General features: G+C 39.1%; 1 protein-coding gene across 1 annotated transcript in view; it reads right to left on the bottom strand.

The window, feature by feature from the left end:
* The window catches only part of LOC116889250 (chorion-specific transcription factor GCMa-like), a 51723-nt gene extending 28380 nt beyond the window's left edge, over positions 1-23343 (bottom strand). The window contains 1 exon segment of the mRNA XM_032890419.1: positions 21031-23343. Within this exon segment, the coding sequence (XP_032746310.1) occupies positions 21031-21789 (759 nt within the window). The 5' untranslated portion in view covers positions 21790-23343.
* Between the last annotated feature and the right edge of the window lie 309 nt (positions 23344-23652).

A 23652-nucleotide genomic window follows, 5' to 3' on the forward strand; every position in this document is an offset into this window, starting at 1 on the left:
TTTTTTCTTTTGAACATGAAACATAAAACATTTAAACAACGAGAAACGAAAACCACAGACATACACTGACAGACATGGGGACATCCTGGTGCACCAGGGACAAACAATAGACAAAGAGGGGAAAAAACCAGATGGTGTTCACGGTGACTATCCACTCGAGTGGAGTCGATATGGACGATGGATTGTCTCAATTCCTGGACTAGTCCATCAACGTGTTGAAACCCAATTCCTGTAAGATACTGAGATATATTATCTGAGCAGCACGACTGACATTCGCCAATGGTATGGAAGTGAAACACAGTCCTGAATATTTTTACTCACAACCCAATTACATTAACTCCATCAACCTGTGCATGGGCATTGAGATGTCCTTTTGTTTGATTCTCCTGAATAAATTTTCAGGCGGTCTGCCTCTATCAAGCCTAATCAGTATAACTCTGCAAAGCTGTCGCGTCGGCGCACGGACGCCGAGGCGTTCCTCGGGCCGGCGCGGGAGCTTAATCACACCTTTCTCCCAAAATACTGTGTTCCTTTTATCTCCTCCCTTTTTCTCACCTGGGGCGTTCTTTCCCCAACCTTTCGCCTCCGAATTGGAGGGGACTATCTTCTCGTAATTTTTCCTTGAGCTCTTTTTACTCAACCCTGTTTCTGACACGCCACCTTGCCCTTCCCCCAATGCTCTCCGCTTTGCTGTTACAGCTGGGCAGTTCCCACGCGACCTCTGACGCCGTTTGAGGGTAACTAGAAACTCAAAGGTCAATAGAAAAAGCCCGAGGGCTGCCAGAGCAACCATAGAGGCTCCTTCCGCATCCGGCAAAGGAGTGAGATGGAACAGATCAAGGCTAAACATTGTCTCTCAGAGTCTCACCCGCGTTCTGCAGCTTCTGGATCCCTTCCGTGAAATGGAGGCCCTCCTTGGCGCCTGGCAATGGTGTGGCTTTTGTCCCAGGTTCTCGGCACCAAATGTCCCTTGCGCTCCTTCTCAGGAGAAGGAATCCATGTTAACACAACAACAGCTTTGTACTACAGTCTTCTTTCATCAATCAATCATGTATTCACTGTTCATTTCTTGGAACACGCAGAGTGCAGATGTTAATGTTAATCCTCCCTTTAAAGAGTTCAGGGTGGTTACAGACATCAAACATTCACCCAGATCCAGGCACCACCAATCAGTTCTCCATCTTGTCTTCCAATTCATGGCAGGGAAACTGTGAATGACTCTGGCTTATAAAGATGATATAAAGGGTGTTTGTTTTGCTGTAGGTAACCATGATTTCCTACAGTTAGTGATCTAGTCTAACTAAAGCTGAATGAAGGGTAGAGAGAAGGGATCATGTGTTTTTCCTACATCAGATGTTCTTAATCCTCTCTAGGTATCAGGATTATCTGCGGGAATTGAAATCAATTTGGGTTCTCCCTTCACAGGTTAATTTAGTCTGTTTTGGGATGACTGGGAATGGAATTTTGTATTTTACTAATTGCAAAAAATTATGGGATTTGTTGTGAAATGATTGTACTGTATTTTGATCATATGGTGGGTGTACTTTGATCATATTCAGCATCCCACTCTCCCAGTCTTGCCCTATGTCTCTTTCCTCTTCTCCAATAGCTTGTTCCCTCTCCTACTTATGTGATGTGTTTTTCCCCCTCAGGATCCATATCATGGAAAACTTGTACCATTTTTCTTCCTGAGCATGACTTATTTCACTCAACATGGTGATCTTCAATTTTATCTTCTTATAAATTACATGATTTTATTCATTTATAGGGCCAAATAACATTCATTTGTGTACATGTTAATAAGCATGCAGATTAGTGAATAACAGGCTACTGAGATATGAAGCATGGATGGATAGACAACTCCTACTATAAAGACCTGACATTAGCTACTAGAGCTCAAGACCTGCATTCTGTTCCAAAGTATTTGAAGGCCAAAACAGTATCTGGCAAATAGTAAGTGTTCAAGGATTAGCTATTGGATGAAAGGACGAAGAAACAAGAAACTTACACAAGGGATGCTTCATTGATAACGTTGGTTTTCATTTTCCCTCCCACATGCTGTGAATCCTAATGCATCTTCACAGTAAGAATATGAGTTTCCTGAATGTTCAGAACATGGTAGAAAGGAAGGCATTTCCTTTTTCCCTACTGAAATAACAGCACCAGCCCTATCAGCTGGTTCACAAATGTTTTGTCTGCTTCAGGACCTCCAGAGGTTGTTTTGGGGTCATTAATAAAATTGCTAATTCATTGATGAAAAGTTGTCAACTATCTGAAGACACAAAGGGCAATCCTTAAAAGTTAGATATTTTTGTCCCAAATATGATTTCCGAGATAGTCAACTAGTTCTAGATTCACATAACTTTCTGCTGAGGCTCTTGTTTATTTATGTGAATGACAACTGGATCCCTTGTCAGTTTCTAGCTGCCTTTGCTTCTGCAGGTTTTGAGACAAAACTCTTGAGATGAAGTGAATCTCAGCTCACCCATCCTGCAGACTCACAGACTCATAGTCCTACTGGATTTATAATTAGTTATTCTTTTGCACAACTTTTAAAGGTATGGCTGCTGGTGTCAGCATAATGACAGCTTCCAGGGGTGACGATCCCTAAGTTAGGGAAGGGATGCTTCTGTTATCCCTGCTTTGCTGTAACATTTAAGTTCTTGGTAATTATTTATCCACATTTTCCTTTGCAGAGACACTCACGGGCTTTTGAGCAAGATGTTTTCATCTGTGGCCCAGCCTCATTCGACATTTGGTAGAATGCCCCATTGGTAATCTTTGGTAACTTATCCCATTTCTCAGTTTTTCTCCTACCCAGGTACAAATGAAGTAGTATCTATTTCATAGTATTGTTATAAAGCTTAAAGAACTCTATATACATACATACACAAATACACATATATACATATGTCAACTACACTAAGATCATATATTACTACACTAAGATATATGTGTATTTCATATAATACATATGCATGCTTGTACATAAGTACATTCTAGGAGTCTAGAAATTGTTATCCATGCAACATAGCTGATTCTTGCACATGACTACCTATCACCATGCCCGTATGCCTTTGATGGAACTGAATCCTGTTGTCTTTTCCACAACCCACCCCAGAAAATTTCTGCAGGGGAGCTTATCTTATTTTAGTCACAGGTTGTGACTCTAGGTGAATAGAGACCTCTGGAGTTTGAGCATTGTACACCACTATAGCTATCCATGGTATTTTTCTTCTTCTGCATTGTTTGAAATTTAGACTTATGTTTCCTTAGAGGACCCTTCTTAGTCTGATGGTTAAATTGGAGTTTGACTTCACATGCCAGGATCTTCAGGGATGTGACTGTAACCAGCCATTCTGTTCTGTAAAGCATCTGTGTCTTTCAGCCCCATTTCAGCAAATTATTTTCTGCATCACCACGTATTACCCTTTATTCCCAATGATAGTTGAAATACTCTGAAGAATTATTTGGAAGTAGCCGTTTCTAGGGATAGACTACAAGATCCCTCAGGGAAGATATGTCTTTTTTAGATCTGAATTCTCCATGTCAGCTTGCAGTGCCTGAAATATGAAACATCTCATTCACACTTTTAAATTATCTGAACACATTAATGGGGGCTGGGGTCATTCCTGGCTAGTACATTGAATCTGAGCAATAAAGACAAGAGGAAGGAAGAGCTAAAGAAGTAGTTGGAATTAGAGAGGTACGAAGTCAAAGTTCACACACTCATTTTGGTTGTGTTCCCTTAATCCATACGGAGGATGAGAGAATATTAACAACCATTTCTGCTGCTCATGGCACCAGAGATTTTCATTTCTGATTCAGACCCTGGTGTATTGGCTTGTTTTGTGAGTCAATTTGACACCAGCTGGAGTCATGAAAGGAGCCTCAGTTGAATAAATGACTTCATGAGATCCAGCTGCAAGGCATTTTGTCAATTGTGGGCGGTGCTATCTCTGGGCTGGTGGTCCTAGGATTTTTAAGAAAGCAGGCTGAGCAAGCCATACGAAGCAGCTATCCAGCATCCCTTCATGGCCTCTGTATCAGCACCTGCCTCCAGTATCCTGTCCTGCCTGAGTTCCTGTTCTGACTTTCTCCAATAATGGACTTGGACCTAGAAGTGTAAGCAGAAAAACCTCTTTCTTCCCAACTTGATTTTTGAACATGGTGTTTTGTCGTAACAGAAACCCTAAGACACCTGGTCCATCTAGCGACCCTGGGCTCTTTTACAGCTAATGCCTGAAGTAGAGTCTCTTTATAGAATTTGAAAGGATTGATAAAATAGTGAGTTTAAAAAACAGCATAATTCTTTTTGCTCAGAGAACATTCGCTTCCATGGATAAATGCACTTCCCTCTAAGTATCATCCTCCCATGTTTTATTTATTTACTTATATATTTATTTTGATTCTAGTACCACAAGTACTTGTATAAATTTGGGCAAGTTTTTTCATTTTTCTGTGTCTCAATTTCCATATCTATGAAAAAGAAATGCTAATAGTGTCTCCCTCGATGGTTGTAGTGAGGACTCAATGGTGAATGTGCCTGATATGTAATAAGCACTTGTAAAGTGTTAGCATTTTGGTCTCAGTATAGGGTTAGGAAATAAGTGTGGAGGATTGAATATCTCAGAACACAAATGTGAGGTGTAGGATGAAATGATAATTTGAGAACAGTATATATGTAAATGATAGATTTGAGAACAGTATATATGTAAATGATAGATTTGAGAACAGTATATATGTAAATGATAGATTTGAGAACAGTATATATGTAAAGACAAAAGCTGGCACCTTCTGAGCTCTATTACCATGCTCAAATTCTTCTCACATAGAGCTAAAATAAGGATAATACTTGGAAAGTTTCACACACCTTCAAGATGGTAAAAAATGAGGTGAATAAAGCAGGACTGAGCAAGGAAGGCAAATCATGGATTTGTTGGTTTAACCTGGGCCATGGGTTAGGGCTGATGAGGGGTCATGGACATGAAATGCTCTAAGAAGGAATGAGGGTCAGGAATGGGACCGGATTGAGCAGCTCTCCACACAGGCCTAGAAGGCACTGCTGTATTCTGCTTTTTTAACATTTACTTCTTTGCTTCTTGGGGCTGGAGAAATAGCTTAGTGGATAAATTTTTATTTTTAATTGTATGTGTCTGTATGTGGGCATATGCATTATGTGAATGTGATATCAGTTCAGGTCAGAGAAGCTAAATTCCCTATAGCTGAAGGTAGAGAAAGTTAAGACCCCGGCATGGGTGTTGGGAACTAAACCTGGATCCCCTGTGAGAGCAGAGCATGCCATTTAAATTTTTTTGAAGTTACACGATATTTTTTTATTATATACTTTCCCCCACCTTCAACTTCTCAGGTAATATATTGATCATATTCTTTCTTCTCCTACTCCCAGATCCCCCTTAACTCCCTATATACCCAGTTTTACTCTCTATCTCCCTCCCTGTCAAAAAAGAAATAAAAACCACAAACCACTCCCCAAAACCAACCAAACAAAAAGCTCAATTCATGTTTTTATCCCCAGAAGTCATATTTTTTAAATTAAATTGATTTTAAGGAATTATGCATACAATGTCTTCTGATCAACTCCACCCTCTACTTTCCTCTTCCAGCTCCATGTCCCAAATTCATGATCTGTTTTCTGTTTCTCCATCCACCTGTTTATCCATCCATCCACCCTTCCTCCAATTCGTCCCACTGAACCTATTTAATGCTGTCTCCATATGCACGGCAAACGGGTTGGAGCCTCCTACTTTAGCATGGACCATCTGTTTAGTGGCCACATCTGCAAGGAAAACAGATTCTTCCTTCCTCAGCCTAGATCCACTGCTGATAGTTCCTCAGTGGAAGATGAAGGTTAGTGCCTCCTTTCCCCACAGATGCTGGGATTTTGACTGATTTGATCTTGTGCAGGTAACCACAATGGCTGTGAGCCCATGATTGCAATAGCTATGTCATTTTCAGAAGATAGGATGACACAGCTATCCTCCCCATATTTTCCCTCTTAGATTCCTTTTATTCCCTCTGGATGTTCCTCAAGCCTTGGAGTGAGTATGGCGCTCATGTAGATGTCCTATTTATGGATGAGCACTCATAGTCACTTGTTTGCAATACATTGATTGCTGTCCTCTGCATAAAGACTCTTTTGTGACCAATGTTGAGATCGGTATAGATTGATGCCTACTGTAGTGGCTGGTTTTATCTGTCAACTCGACACAAATTGGTGTCATCAGTGAGAAAGGAGCCTCAGTTGAGGAAATGTCTCCATGAGATCCAGTTGTAAGATATTTTCTCAATTAGTGATCATTGGGGGAGGGTCCAGCCCATGGTAGGTGGTGCCATCTCTGGGCTGGTGGTTCTGGGTCCTATAGGAAAGCAGATTGAGCAAGCCATGGGAAAGAAGCCATTAAGCAGCAGCAGCAGCAGCAGCAGCAGCAACAACAACAACAACAAACACACACACACACACACACACACACACACGCACCATCACCACCACCACCGCCACCCTCACCGCCCCCGCCAACCCCCCCATGGCCTCTGCCAAAGGTCCTGTCTCCAGGTTCCAGCTTGAGTTCCTGTCCTGACTTCCTCAAGTGATCTGAAAATGTAAGCTAAAATCCCCTTTTCTTCTCCACCATGTTTGTTCACAGTATTTTGTTTCAGTTACAGAAATCCTGACTAAGACACCTATTAAACTTTCCTGTCCAGCACACTATGAGGGAGAAACAATTCTTATACATACTTTCCTCCTGGCTACATGTTAAAAACCTACCTGGGGATGTAACTCAGTGACTAGAATGCTTGCCTAGCATGCATAAAGCCCTGGGTTTAATTCCAAGCATTGCATAAAACCTGCCATGGTGTCTTACACCTGTGATATAGCACTGGGGAGGTAGAGAAAGGTGGTCAGAAGTTCAAGATCATTTTAGGAAGTGAGTGACTGTGAGGTCAGTCTTGGTTACATGAGACCCTGTCTCAAAAGGAAAACTAAATCTAAAATCCAGACTTCTGGAAACTAGAAGATGGTGGTAGTCTAAAACAAAGGGAGGTGCCTGATACACCAGCCTTTAAGATCCGCTCACCTGCGACCTTCTCCATGGAAACAGAAAAAAGCAAAACACAGAAAAAAACAAAACAAAAGAAAAATCAACAACAAATTGTAAGTAAAGCCTTCTAGGCAAGTACTCAATAAAATATGCATCTATCTAGTTGTAGACCAGCTGTAAAATGTTTTGGTTCTCATCCATATTTAGTATTTGATTTAGTATTCTCTTAGATGAGAAAGACCAAGTTCTTAATGTGTAGGTTCACAAAGTCAACAGTCCTAGATAGTCACAGTGCTTTTTAATGTGTGAATACAGTTGTTTCCTTTAACCCTTTCCTTCTGTAAATACTAATTGTTTCCTTTAACCCTTTCCTTCTGTAAATACTAATTGCATGGGCACATTTGGAGGAAAGGAGATATTTTGAAAGGCTAAGGGGAAAACCATTTAATATATTACATGAAATGCAAAAAGTAATATTCAAAACAGACATGGGATAAATATCACTCACATTTAGACGAGTGAAAATCTGCATAGCCTGGAGCCAAGAAAGCTTGCTTACTGAAAAAAAATGAAACTCTTGCTCTTCTTTAATTATGCAATTACAGAAAAGAATAAGCATATATTATTACACTTCTACCTATCCTGGCAATTAAGATTGTAATCTGGGTGACTACTAGAGCTTGTAATGAGATTATATCCCCCTATTACAGGAATGATCCAGTGGTGCAATAAAGGATGCTTCAGTTCTACTTACTAAGCTGTTGATCTTAGAAGAAGGCATAAAAAGGCATCCTAGGTGTGCAACATCCACACTAGAATGTTTTGGTGCTTGTGATATTCAAACTATGCAGGCAAAGCATGGTACCCCAAAGTTAGACATCATCTTTCTTAGTGTTTTATTTATTGTGAAGAGATACTATGACCATAGCAATTCTTATAAAAGGAAGCACTTAATTTGGGGTTGCATTTTGCAACATTTGAAACATTTGCAAGGGAAGGAGAAAAAGTTTCAGAGGTTTAGTTCATTTTCATTATGATGGGGAGCATGGTGATACATCGTAGGTAGACATAGTGCTGGAGAAATAGCTAGGCGTTCTACCTCTATATCCACAGGTAGCAGGAAGAGAGGTTCTGGGTCTAGTTTGGGCTTTTGAGATCACAAAACCCTCCCCCTAGTAACACACCTCCTAATTCCTCCTAGATAGTGCCACTCCCCAATGACTAAATATTAAAGTCTATGAGCCTATGGGGGGCATTCTTATTCAAACTACCAGACCACTGTTGCATAACCTTTGTTGTGCAACATGGTGCTATTCTGTTCCAACTTTTACCTCTCCTCTTTCTATTACACTGATCTGTGAGTTCATAGAGACATTCCTGCCAGCCGCTCATTGATATAGGCAGTGTTCCACAACACTTCTTGTAACATTGGGAAAGAGTTAACCTAGCTTTGTAGACTCCCTTCCATTCTGCCTGATCATTTCCCCTCTTGTTACTATTGAAACAAGGCTCCCAGAATTGGGTTCAGTTATTCTTCCTGCATTGTGATGTGTTGATAGGAAGCAAAGCATCAGGATCCACCCCCCTCCTTCCTGAATTCTTTACTTTAATTAAATCAACTTGAGATCAAATTAATGTTTATATTAGATTCGGCATAATGTGTTTTTAATTGACATAATTCCAAGCTAAAATATCTAAGGACATTTTTTTCTATCACTTTTCTTCTTGCCCCACACGTTTTGTGCTTAATTATCTGTAGATGTTTCTGAGTAGTTTCTAGATGTACCACTCTAATGTCTTTGCTTGTTTTCTTTTATGATTGGGAGAAAGTTGAGAATGAGTTAATAAAACATGTTATGTTGTAAGTAGGCCATGTTCTGTAACTTACTACACTACCATCATTCTTCTGAAGAATGGTCTTCAGTAATTTTATGATAGTGATTTCTTCTTTTTTTTTAATTGTTTCTTTTTGCGGCCAACTCCACAATAATAAGGAATTTTAGTCTCTAGAGGAGTATAGGAGATGCTTGGTGACAAGTTTTGTTGCTATAATATTTATATTTATATTGGGGTTTCTATTAGCATTTAATGGGTAGAGGCCAGGGATGCTGCTAACACGTAGAATTCACAACAAGACTTCAAAACAGAACCATCTTGTTCAAACTCTCAATAGTGCCAAAGCTAAGAATCATATTTAAGAGTTTAAAGCTGCCTTTCATCACAGCAAAATGCTCAGTAGAAATTATACAAATCCTTCAGGTGATGTATTCATCAGCTCTGGGAACAGAGCCCTCTACCTCTCCACTTCAGACTTCTTGTTTTCTTTCTAATGCTTTGACACAGAAGTTGCTACTTCATGGTTCAAGGAGGTAAAAAGAAAATAATTTATTTTTTGGTTTTATCTCTGTCATCACTTTTCTTTTTATGTGAATGCACCTGAACACAATTGTTTCCACACTTGTCACTAATACTGACTTCTCGATGAATATTGACTTTCATTTTTTTTAGTTGAGTAGCAATTCACTAAGAACCCAATTGATACATGCCAGATACTTTCTAGACTTTTTAATTTTTGTAAGTTCATTTATTCATTTGTTTGTATGTGGGCATGTGCTAACCATAGTTTATATGTGCGGAGGTTCTCTTCTTCTGGGATGTGGGTCCTGGGCAGCCAAACCTCTGTAGCCAGGCCCCGCAGCAAGGACCTTTACCTGCTGAGGCATCTCACTGGCTCATGTTGAAGTTTAGAGTTTTCAACATGTGTTATGTTACTGGATCTTGCACAAAACATTATATCATTTACCAACAAGATGGTTATAAATAATGTTAATTCAACAAATATTCTAATCCCCTAGGTGGAATAAGGGAGTGAGACCCCAGGACTTTGGTTAGCTTTGGGCTTACGATGTGCATCCTTTTATTTGAAGAGCTCACCATCCTGTGATGATGGAGACACATAGACAGAAAAACTTGAATACAATCATAAGTTTAAACAAAGGCTGTGAACATCAGGGTTTTTGATAACTCAACACACGAGCATCTGACTGAGTTGCACATGCCAAGAAGGATTCTAGAGGGTAGTGATAGTTGTACTAAGTCTGAAAAAAAAATAAACAATGATCAAGGTGCTGGTGGACAGGGATTCATTTTATCAAAGCCCTCGGGGAATTGAATGTAGAAGACAATTATGTACTATGCTGGTTAGTTTTTATGGCAAGTAGATCACAGCTAGAGTCAATTGAGAAGAGAGACAATCAACTGCAAAAAAGGCCTCTTGATGATCAGACTGTTGGTAAGCCTATAGGACATTTTTAAAATTAGTGACTGATGTGGAAGGACCCAGCCCATTATGGGTGGAGCCACTACAGTGATAGCAGTCCTGAATTCAATATGAAAACAGAATGACAAACCTAAAGGAGCAAGCTAGTAAGCATCACTCTTCATGGCTTCTGCTTCAGATCCTGCCTGCAAGTTCTTGCCTTGGTTGCCTTTAATGATGAGCTGCGATATAGACGTATAAGCAAATAAAAACCTTTCATCCTTCCATTGCTTTTGATTGTGGTGTCTTCTCATGAAACTAGTAACCCTAAGATGTATGCCCCTCTTAAATAGAAGCTTGTATTGCAGCCATTTCCTGGCTTTTGTGCCTCAGAAAATTTGGATCCTTTTCTAGATGCATATGCTAAGGGGGGGGGTACTAACGTTCTATTCAAGAGGATTCTGGATTTTCAAAAAAATCTATATATTACATTTGGCCTACGTGATAGCTATTCCTTGTTGTTAGCTTGACTACACCTCAACTGAGTCCAGAAATGAAGGATGCACCTGTGATCCGGATCTTGAGAAATAGCGTTCATGAGAAGCTTAGGCCAAGGCAAGGTAGTGCATACATTTAATCCCAGGAGACAGAGGCAAGCAAATCTCTGAGTTAAAGGCCAACCTGAAACAGAGCAAGTTCTACAGCCAGGTGTAGTGGTACACACCTTTAATTGGGCCATCCCTTCTTCTGAAGGCCTGCATAAGGACAATGGAAAAGGGAAGGGTTCATTTGTTTTCATTCGCTTGCACTTGGTAGCTAGCACATCTGTTGGAACCACCTTCCTCAGGATTCTAGCTTCCGCAGAAGACCAGCTGAAACACCAAGCTTCGTGGGATGGAACAGCTACTAGAGTCTTGTATTTCTCACTCACAGCTGGCCATCGTTGGGGTAGTTGGACTGCAGACTGTAAGTCATTCCATTAATGTCCCTTAATATACCGAGACATTCCATAAGTTTTGTGAGTCTGTAGAACCCTGACTAATATGGCCAACTTTTATTTACTACCTTCTATGAACTAATTGTTTTTTTTAATGTTTCACACCCATGATCGCCTTGTGTTCCCATAACAAACTCTTTGTATTGTATTTCTGATCAGAGCCTGGTAGTTACCTCAAATTTCTGTCTACCATGTTTTATGCACTGACAGAATTTTCCATGCTGGAAAATTAGCAGTCTACAACAATACTAAAAGCTCCAGCCTCTCTTGCAGCTATATTTGACTATATGACTAAAGAGATATAGAATGAAGTGTTATGTAAAAGCCATTAGATATTTATGTAACATAGATTTTGTGCTGAAATTCTTTTTTTTCCTTTTTTTTCTTTCTTTCCTTGTTCTAATATATTTGTTCCTGTGGATTGAGATGGGTATATAAAACCTGATGTCAGTGCTGGCCTCAAAGATTATGAAGTGATCTTTGGGGACAGATACATATACCATGAAAGAAAGTGTCCTAGGTTCTGAAGTCAAGTTGAATATCCATAAGTTCTTGGATATCTACATTTGAATATTTTGTAAGTTAGAAAAATAATCTTCTGTCTTGCCCAGGCCACTATTATTTTGGGAATTGCATTAATAGCAGCAAAAGCAGTCATCTCCATTCACAGATGATGGAATAGGCTTAGAAAAGGAGTCATGTCTGCCAATAATGCTCACATTGTAAGTGCTTCAGACATAAGTGTTTTAATTCTAACACTAAGGCTATTACTATTTTAGACTCTTTTACATGGTATGTTTTTCTTGATTCTGCTTTAATTAAATTATGATTGCCTGTGGCCCTTAATATAGTTTGACCCCAAAGTCCTCTAATGTTCATCCAATTTAACTCTCATCTTCAAGAAATGGCTTCTGGGGTTCTTTAGGAATTAAGGCATTGAGTGATTGATAGGGCAATAGGATAAAGAGTATTCATTACACACCATGACAGGAAATTTTGCTATCTTCATCCTATAGTACGATCCATTGTTTATCCAATCATCTTTTAATTAATTAGCAATTAAGCTTGCTCAGGATGTGAAAAATACCCATTAATAAAACATGGCAAATTACTCTCATGGTCTGGGTAAAATGGATTTCTGCTCTCTCTCTAACTCTCTCATTATCCCTCCCTCCTTCTCTGTCAGTAGTAGAAATCAGTAGTTACCTTTTTTATTATAATTTACTATTCATTTTTGCCAGGGCAAACAAGCATGAGACCTATGATTTTGTCCTAGATATGTCTTTGTGATCTTGAGAAACATATTAGTCTTAATTGACATACAATGCCTAAATTACTGAGCCATAAAATAAAGTATAATTATTTTAGCCCTGTCATAAGTCAAAAATCACATGTCACAGAACGTTAAGGACTTAACTTATTCTGTTGAATTTCCTCACTTTCAGAACATGTTAAAAAGTAATGCAGAAGGAAAACCAGCATGAATACCAAATAAGTCCCCTTGATATTTGGTTAAACGGCATAAATTTATATAATTGAACTTCAAAATGGATTTATCACTGGCTAGCAAAAGCAAATGCACCATAACAAAAGGGACCAAAGTATGCTTCTCGAGGTGTCCTTATGTATAGTACATTGACCACAACACAGTTGTCCCCTCTCCTTATCACTTTTGTTCACACCTGTGGACCCTAATATCACTAGTCAGTTTGTGCCAGTTATGATCTAAATTTTGTCTAGACATGCTAGAGTTACTGACACTCTCTATCCCTGTCATTCTGCCCCCAAGAACCACCATTTCTCAGAATCTTGGTGTATGTGGGTTTCTCAAGATAGAAGCTCTCCCACTCCCTTCCAATCTCAACCTAGATCTTACTATATAGAGCTGTGATCTCATTTCCGTAGAACTGTCTCTGATTTTTGTAAAGCCTTTGAGAATCCGATGGGATCCTGGTTAAATATTAGTTGCTGGGATGAATGGAAAAGAGATGACTCTTATTGTAAACTCTTGTTCACATTTTTCTATTGCTCTGGTGACTGTCCCCCATATTTGACAGAGATTGTTTAGTTAGAATTGCTTTATAATGCCATAAATTACTTGGACAGAAGATGCAAGCATAAATACTCTGCAAACTATAGGGCTTGGGTCTTTACTTTTTGAAGTAGCTGATGCCCTCTGTTTTGATTTTACCATGTCATGCTTGAGGTTAGCCAGGTAACCCTTTCAGCAATTTGTGTGCAAAGTACACTTCTATTACAAAAGCTGCAATCCAAAACTCTGAAAGCATTACATGTTGATAAGGGTGTGGAATGAAAAGGACTCTCATATATTGGCCGTGGGAATGCCAAATAGTCTGATGACTTTAGAAAATCACCTTGCAGTTTCTTCTAAAGCTAACTAGACTGTTACTATGAATTCTTTGCTTGCTGTTTATTTAAGTAAGTTGGAATTTTATGTCAACCCGAAAACTTCTACTTGCTTTACTTATCATTTCCAAATGTCAGAAGAAAGAACTTTCACTTGGTGAGAGGGTCAACAATGGTTCTTGTAGACAAAGGAAAACTATTTAATACTAAAATGAAATGAACTCTCAGGCCAGGAAATACAGAGAAATACCTTTCCTGTGTAGTATTAAGTAAAAAATTTAACCTGTATGATTTTACATGAATGACATCATGGAAAGGAAAAATTGAGAGATCATACAAAGATCAGAAATTGCCAGGCCCTAACAGGGAGAATAGGTCACACACCTAGCACACTGAGGATTTTTCAAGACAATGAAAGTATACTCATGACACTATAATTCTGGATATATGACAGTAGAAATTTGCCCAAGTCTAAAGAATGGAGAGTTTCAAGTGAACCTTAATGTATAGATTTAGTGTGCTAATCACGAGTCACTATAAAATTAATTATATCAAATGAGTCACTCTGGCTAGACATAGGTAGTAAGTGAGGATTCAGGTGTATGCAGATGCAAAGGCTACAGAAACTTTGAACTTTCTGTTCAGTTTTGCTTAAAGAATAAAGACCATTTCCCAAAGGGAGAAAAGATGTTGAGGTTTGGTGGGCACCTCATATATGCTGTTATTCATTTCTTCAACTAGTTTCTTTAGTGGCTGATTAAAGATCTCAAGTCCAGAAAGCTGAAGCAAATCCTTCAATGTTATAGAGAAAAGTCAGTAAGGGAGAGACATGAATTCACTCTGATTAGGAGCCAAAATTTGTGCTTGTCTCCCCTCAATAGTGTGCTATCTGTCAAATAATAATGTTTACCCCACTGGCCTTCCTCTGCTCCCTGCCAGTGACCTGTGTTGTACTTTATGAGCAAGGCAAGTCCTGGTCCAATGTGACTCATTGGCAGCAGCCGGAAACTGGTATTTGAAAAGTCTTATAAAAGTCAGTCTGGCATGGTGCCTCCCTCATTACTGCACTCAGAATAATTAAAACAGCCCTTTGTGTGTGGAAACTAACATCAAAGGTCTTGACAAAGAGTATCTCTGGTGGGAACTATGATTATCACTGTTTTATGGCTGGGGAAACTGAGGAATGGATTTGTTAAGTGGCTTCCCCCAGTCCATTGGTGAATCAGGGGCCAGAGACTACAACAACCTCTTGCATCACAATTTTCTTCTCGGTCCAGAATGCTAGCCACATTTATTAGACTAATATTACCATTTCCTGAGCAAAAATTAAGGGATTAAGTCCATACAAATCATAGCATCTGTATAAATGTGAGGGAAAGGTTATGGTCTCTCTGGGAACTAGGTCAGCCAACTAAGGGTTTTAATTAAGCTTCTGGAATAGAAATGCTAGAAACAAAATCACACCAGGGCAAGCCACATACTTCTTGGACATTCTCATTTATGAGATGCTCAACTTCTTGGTTTTTTGGAAGCCTCTCACCATCTTACCTTTGGCTAATCTTGTGGTTCTAAAGCACAGTGAGTTGCCTGCTATTATGTGACAAGAAAAAAGTCATGTAGGAAGACACCTCAGTGTATTGAGAACGTTGGCTGCCTTATACTAATCATTCATTCATTGTACAGGGAAGTTAAAGCATCAGTGAGTGGGTTCATGTATTAACGAGTGAAGAATTCTACAGCGTTTCGTATCTAGGAAACATTATATGAGAGAAACTTGTCTTTAAGGCTTAAAACTATGTTAAATCTATTTGCTGAGAGTTTTTTCCCCATCTGGTTATGAATCCTGTGATTTTGAGAAAGCCATATCATAGAGCCTTGGGTCCAGGAGCAAAGTCACTCTTGTTAATTCAGCCATGAGAAGGAGAGACTGAATTGGACCCACTTGAGGACTGGGTATATGGGTAAGTGTTCTTTGTCTACAAGCATGAGTACTGGAGTTCTAGTCCTAGACACCCATAGAAAAAGTGAGGTATGGCTGTGTGAACCTGTAAGCTCAGCAGTGTGGTGCAGAGACAGGAGCATGTGCAGAGCATGCTAGCTAGCTGGAATACTTGAAAATGATGATCCTCTGCTTTAGTGAAAGACTGTTTCAAGACAAAAAGGTAGACAGGAAGATACCTGCTTTAGCCTTTGTATGCACATAAATGCATGTATGTACCCACCGACTTATGTACATGGATCTATCTTAGCAGCAGTAGAATTCTAACTAAGCAGAGAGCTAAAGAATATCCAGCTAGTCTGCAACAACATCAGACAATTAACTGTCCATTGTCACCTAAGGGACTCTGTGTGTGTGGGAATGTGAGTTCATAGTGTGTGTGTGTGTGTGTGTGTGTGTGTGTGTGTGTGTGTGTGTGTGTGAGTGCGCTCAGGTGTGCATGTGTGTGCATGAGTTAAGTATAGCTTCAACTGGTGGTTGAAGTTACTAGATTAGGGCCTCAGTTTCCTATCTATACAATGGTCGTGGACACAGGTATCTTATAGGTTTGAGAAGGTCTAAAAATTATATAATCATATATAAAGGGACAGGAGATATGGCTCAGTGGTTGTCTAGCTTGCATTTGGTACTGGATTCTATATCCCAACATTTGTGTGTGTGTGTGTGTGTGTGTGTGTGTGTGTATGTGTGTGTGTGTGTGTGTGTAACTCTCTAGGACAATAAATATTTAGCTCACACATCACATAACATTAGACTTACTTTCACTTTCCTTGATTGCTTTCTAAGCCATTCGGTTGTGAATGTAGACTATTTCACACTGAATTTTGAATTTTATTCAGTCCTTCCTAGATATATAGAGTGTAATTCACCTCAGTATGACCTTCTTTCTTCTATAAGATAAGCATATGACTTCATTACAATCAAACATACTTATTGACCTGAAAATGAATTTGATCGTATTGTGGCAGAACATGTGTATCAAAAGTTTGAATTCCTGACCTTTGGGTGTTAGTTGAGGAAAGAACTCTACTTTAGAATTTTGCCTTGAAGTTTCAGATTTAATGCACACAATTGTTCACTTAACCATTGATTTTATTGCTACCTATTCATTTTTTATGTTATAATAAACCACTGACATATTTAAATGCATAAACCAGTGGGACAGGCACTGTTTGTATTATGTCTAGAGGGGCTAAGACCAGGGTCTTGTACAAAGAAATATGATTTCTTTGTTTATTATAGCACTCATTTCTTCTATTCTACCTGCCCAGTGCTGTAGCTGTCATGTCAAACTGTTGGAAATTATTAATCCCCACTTAATAAATATAATATTAAATGAATCTACCCAGTGTTGAAAAACCTGGCGTAGCTCCAACTTCAGGGTGAACATAGATCTTCCTGTAAATTGCTTATTCTTCCCTCGAAGGGCCTGTTGTGTATGGAAAGTACATTTCATTAAGCTTGCTGAAGCCCCATTTATTTAACAGCTTTCTTCCAATCTAATATCTCTCATCTAATGGCTCAGGTGCTGTGATGGTCGACATCATGGAGATTCAGAGCAATGGAAAAAAAGTAGTTAAATACATGAGCGTGTGTGGGGTAAATTATACATTACAATGACCTTTCTCCATTCACCTGGAAGTTCCTTTCTTCCCCCAATTCACCTCTTAAGGGCTGCTCCATTTTAAAGTCATCTTTCACACAGGGAAGTGTTTCCATGGCTTTGTGTAGAATAGATTTAGGTAACTGGTTTATTTCTGAAATAGCATTTTTCTTTTAGAATAGTGTGCTTTGAGGAGTTCTTATCAACATGCAAATTGAAATTCCTAGAACCTAGGGCAAAGGTGATTAGAGCTTATACAGAACTCAGTAAAGAAGACATTAAGGAATTTATTCTAAAAATAAGTGGCTTCAATTTGCCCATCTATTCTATTATCTCTGTTGTCTCCTCAATGCAGCTTTTTCCTGTCTGTGTGCTTTTAGACTGTGTCACATTTTAATTCAAACTTCAGGCAAACACAAAAGCTCCTTTTTAATGTCATTGATTATTGAATTCTATAATCAATTTTACATAGAATTAAGTAGCACATACTACTTGGGTGACTGGTATTGATCTTTGGAAATAATTAACACTTTTTCAGTGAGCTACTAATATGTCTTCCTGCCCATGTACCCAGCAACTCTTCAACATAATCATTTCATGATATAATTTCATCATTTTCTACCTACATGGATGCCTTTATATGAAATGCTCAGCTTTATCTAGCTGCATCTTCACAGGATCACATTCCTTATTTCTTTCATCATCGGGCGTCAAGGGCCTCTCTCTATTAATGTACACAGCTATCTTGATTCCTTGTCACTGTGGACTATACCAGAGAAGGAATATGGCACTAGAAAAGTTGGGCACTTGGATGGGTTTCAGGTTGGTTGCTGATGTATAATGCTCTTAAGAGTGAACTTGACTTTGTTGGTGGTCACTGATACTGAGGAATGATAAGCGAGGAACAATGATCATTTGTGATAGCTTGTCTGCTTGTATGATGAATCTGGACAAATCCCCACTAGAGTCCACAACTACCAATGAGAGTTCTCATTGCCCTGCAGTTCACTGACACATTCTCACTCTTCTTTTATGGTTGAAATCGTGACTCATCCAGGTGGTTAGCATTCATAGTTCTTGTTACTAAACAGGTTGAGCACGTTATAGGTTGAGACCATTTTCATGTTTTCGTTTTTGTCTCCATCTATAACAATTTTCTATTTTTATCAGTCTGTCTTCATAAAAAAAGTTACCTTGATAAAAAATCTTTATATATGTCAAATATAAAATCTGCATCGATTTTCCTTAAAAAGTCTTTATTTAGCCTGTCCTTTTGCTTCTTTGTGGCATCCTTAAATGAATGTTAAGTTGGATGTAGTAAAGGAGGTCAATCTTTTCCTTTAAGATTAAAAAAAAGATGTGTACTTTTTATACTTTCTTTATGTCAAAGCCATAAATATACTCTTTTAAATGGCTCCTAAAGGCTTTATAGTTAGGCTTTTCACATTTACATTTTGATTCAATCTGAAGTTGAAGCTTGGATCACATATCATTTTGGAACTGGTAAATAACCATTATCCTACTGTAATTTGTCAACTAGTTTATCCCTTCCTCATTCTGTCTTTATTTCTTTATTTCTTTATTTCTTCCTTGACCAGGTTATGATTGAGTAGAGCATTACTCAACTTCCATGTATATGTGGGCATTCTTTCCTTACTGTTATTGAAGACCAGCTTTAGCCCATGGTGGTCTGATAGGACGCATGGGATTATTTCTCTCTTTCTGTATCTGTTTGAGGCCTGTTTTATGATTGATCATATGGTCAATTTTGGAGAAAGTATCATGAGGTGGTGAGAAGAAGGAATATCCTTTTGTTGTAGGATAGAATGCTCTATAAATATCTGTTAAACTCATTTGGCTCATGACTTCTCTTATTCTGTCTATGTCTCTGTTTAATTTCTGTTTCCATGATCTGTCCTTTGATGAGAGTGGAGTGTTGAAATCTCCTACTATTATTGTGTGAGGTGCAATGTGTGCTTTGAGCTTTAGTAAGGTTTCTTTTATGTATGTAGGTGCCCTTGTATTTGGAGCATAGATATTTAGATTGAGAGTTCATCTTGGTAGATTTTTCCTTTGAATATGAAGTGTCCTTCCTTATCTTTTTTTGATGACTTTTGGTTGAAAATTGATTTTATTCGATATTAGAATGGCTTCTGCAGCTTGCTTCTTTAGACCATTTGCTTGGAAAGTTGTTTTTCAGCCTTTTACTCTGAGGTAGTTGCTGTCTTTGTCTCTGAGGTGTGTTTCCTGTAGGCAGCAAAATGTTGGGTTCTCATTGCGTATCCAGTTTGTTAATCTGTGTCTTTTTATTGGGGAATTGAGTCCATTGATGTTAAGAGATATTAAGGAATAGTGATTGTTGCTTCCTGTTATATTCATGTTTGGATGTGAGATTATGTTTGTGCTTGTCTTCTCTGTTTTGTTGCAAAGTGTTTAGTTTCTTGCTTTTTCTAGGGTGTAGCTTGCCTCCTTTTGTTAGGCTTTACCATTTATTATCCTTTGTAGCGCTGGATTTGTAGAAAGATATTGTGTAAATTTGGTTTTGTCATGGAATATCTTGGTTTCTCCATCTATGTTAATTGAGAGTTTTGCTGGATATAGTAACCTGGGCTAGCATTTGTGTTCTCTTAGGGTCTGTGTGACCTCTGTCCAGGATCTTCTGGCTTTCATAGTCTCTGATGAGAAGTCTAGTGTGATTCTGCTAGGTCTGCCTTTATATGTTACTTGACCTTTTTCCCTTACTGCTTTTAATATTCTTTCTTTGTTTTGTGCATTTGTTGTTTTGACTATTATGTGACGGGAGGAGTTTCTTTCTTTTTTTATTTTTTTTTATTTTTTTAAAGATTTATTTATTTTATGCATAAGAGTACACTGTAGCTATTTTCAGACACACTAGAAGAGAGCATCAGATCCCATTACATATGTGGTGTGTGCGTGCGTGCGTGTGTGCGTGTGTGTGTGTGTGTGTGTGTGTTTGTGTGTGTGTGTGTGTGTGTGTGTGTGTGTTAGTGTGTGTGTTAAAAATGAAGAGCACACAATCTTAGCCCTAGTGGAAGATTCTAGAGGAGGAGATGGAGGAGAGGCGGCTCCCAATCTCTTCCTCTGTCCCCTTGTTTTCTGTTTTTCATAAATAGGATAAGGTCGTGCTTCTCGTTTTTATTCGTCACACATCTAGAAATCCCATTAAAAAAAAATAAAACTAAGCAAAGAATTAAACACTTCCTTGGTGAAGCGTTCGACCTCACATCTCCATAGCTCTTCTGTCGTCTTTCTGTTCCTTCATTTTCCGCTCCCAAAAAGCAGAAAGGGAATGCCAAGCTGACATTCATAAGCCATAAGAAGACCTCTCCATCGAGTCTGAAGTCCACATCATTAAAAAAAAAAACAAACAAAAAAAAAAAAACAAACAACAAACAAACAAAACAAAAAAAAAAAACAAAAAACAAAAATCAAAAGACCTCTTCAGATAGCTCTGCTGAGGACCTAAATCAGCACTCGGACCGATCCACCAGAGACCAGTTTGCCCCAAAACCAAGTGCTTTTTTAAAAAAGACTTTTTCTTTTTCTTTTTCTTTTGTTTTTCTCCCCATCTTTTTCTTTCTTTCTCTTCTTTCGTTTTTTTTTTTTTTTTCTTTTTTTTTTGTGGGAGGAGTTGTTGAGACAGGGTCTCTCTACATAGTCCTGGCTCTCCTGGAACTCACTACGTAGACTGGACTGGCCTTGAACTCACAAAGATCCAACTGCCTCTGTCTCCTCAGTGGTTCCCCCCAAGTCATAACTCTTGGGGAAGGACAGGCAATCATTCAGGGAGTTCTGCTGGGGAGCGTTAGCTATTAAAGGTGTGCTATAACCGCTGGGCAGTTGGACGCCTTCCTGGAATGACCCAGTTAAAGGTAAACTTCCCTGACTCGGGATTTCACCTGGAAGACCCTTCATTTCTGGTCTCCCCTTCATCCGTAAGGAGCTGGAGGCAGAGGCCATGTGCACTTTCTTCACGGCTCTTCTTGTCTCTGCTTCTAGATTGGTCTCCGGCGTGGGATGATCGTGCTCTCCTTTGGACTGGAAAAAGATGAAGCGTCTGTCATGACTCTAGAAGTTGGTGACCGGGAAGCCGCCATGGCCTCTGCAGGGAATTAGTTTCAGGGGTCCATTGCAGTTGGGACAGCTTTTCCTCTGCTGCTTCTGCCTGGCTTTGTCACAGATGGCGGGTCTCGGGTAAATCTTGCGGCCTTCCTCCGTGGAACAGTTCCTGCTGCACACCACTACCCCCAGGCATGACTTCTTGAGGATCTGGGAGTTGTGGTTGTTGCTGTTGCGCATGGCCCAGCTGCTCAGATGGTGCTGTGCGCTCCTGTCGTCTGAGCTGTAGATGTGTTTCACATAGGAGTCTGGCCACTCCTGGAACCAGTCTGTCTTCTTCACATTCTGAGGCAGCTTCATGTCGTTAATATCCCAGCTCAGTATCTCTTTGTCTTCAGGATCACAGTCGTCCAGTTCCATGATGAGGTCGGCTCAACACAGACTCTTCTCAAATCGTCAGAGATGTCTCGAGAGCTCGCAGTCTCAGAACTCTGTCCACGAGAGCAGCTGAAGGCTTATTTTTCAAAGCCTTTCCATCTTCAGTGCTCCTGAGGCCTGAGTCCCTCCTTGTCGTTCAGCCTCTTGTCCAGGTGTCATACAAGTCTTAATGTATCTTTTATTCTGCGACAGTACAGTAATGTAATTATAGCATTCCCCTTTCCTCATACCTTTTTCTCTAAGGTTATGCATCTTTCTATTCCCCCTTTCGTAAATAGAAGTGCGTCTTTACATTTTATGTCCTTAAATTGTTTCTCTCTTCATTGATGCTTTGATTAATCTTGTTACCATGGTATCAGTTACGAGTTTCATTAACAGTCAAATCTCACTGATCCATGGTTTTCTCCTTTTGCAAATAATCTGTTTTTGAACATTATTTTGTAGTTTTCTAAATGTATTACTTTTTCAATGTAAGGAAATTAATTTATGAGTATCACTTAGCTATTATGCAGTATCTCACCTTGCAGTGTCTTTAGTCATATGTTTGTGAATGTTTTGAGTTTGTCACACAGAAGTTCAGACATAAACCTCTATGTCAGCTGTAACTAGATAATGCTGTAAGAGCTACTAGGATACCCTGTGTGTCCGTCAGTTCACACAGTGGGCTGTCTGGAATGAAATGATCAAAGCTCTTAATTGTTTTTCAAGTTATACATTGTGTTCATGTCTGTTGCTCACATCTCTCATTATTCTTAGATCAATAGACTGACTGGGACATGATATATCATTATTATGACAAAACTGTAAAGGATGAATTCCATTGTACAAACACTTATGTCTCATCATGGTTCCTAACTTGGCTATATCTGGAATCATCTAAATGGCACCCTTATGAAGGATTTTCCTGACTGTATTATGTTAGATGAGGAGAAATTCCCTAAATCTGGGCAACACCTTCTAGTGGCCTCAGCTGTACACAAAGAAGTATAGACAAACAAGGAATGCTGGGAATAGGATGGGCAGTCCTTCACAGGGAAGATCATACAAGTTAGTTGGCCAGTGCCAAATGGTCATCCCTGAAAACATACATACAAGTAATATTATATGGAATAATAGTTTATATTTAGTAACTTCCTATATGCATGCAATAACAAAGAAAAAAAGAGGTCATGAATTTGCAGGAGAATGGGAAGAGTTACATGAAAGGAGTTGACTGAAGAAAGGGATAGGAAGAGAAAAATGTAATTATATTAATCTCTTTTTAAAAAACAAGTAAAGAAGAAGGAAACAACTTTTACCCACTTGCTTTTACTCCCAATGGCAAGTTCATCTATCCTGTTGTTAAGGCACACCTAACTATTATATTAGAACCTATTGTTCCAGAGTGCCAATGTGGTCTGATGACCAGAAGCTCTCTAGGAATCTTCAGGACTCCTGTAACAGATTGAGATGGCTGGACATCCAGTCTCATGGCATTTAACAACTACTGAATTCTTGGCCTATCCACTGTGAGCCATCCACTGTTGTATAGCCACAGCCTGTGTAAACACACACACACACACACACACACACACACACACACACACACACACACACACACAATCAGTTCTGTCCTTTAGAGAACCCTGACTAATAAAAACACATTAAGGCTTTGTTACCATTCAACCAAACAGGACACGTTTACTGTGTTGTAAGCATGGTAGGATTGAGATAGGAGTGGATATTTCTGTAGAGTAAACGAAACTGCCAAAACTCTAAATACTGGTTTATTGTCATTGGTTTTTATTGCTACTATTACTGCTCACTAAAACCCGCTTTCCTGCCCATCTTAGCACACACAGCAAG

This window comes from Rattus rattus, chromosome 1, assembly GCF_011064425.1.
Source record: "Rattus rattus isolate New Zealand chromosome 1, Rrattus_CSIRO_v1, whole genome shotgun sequence".
Taxonomy (NCBI): Eukaryota; Metazoa; Chordata; class Mammalia; order Rodentia; family Muridae; genus Rattus; species Rattus rattus.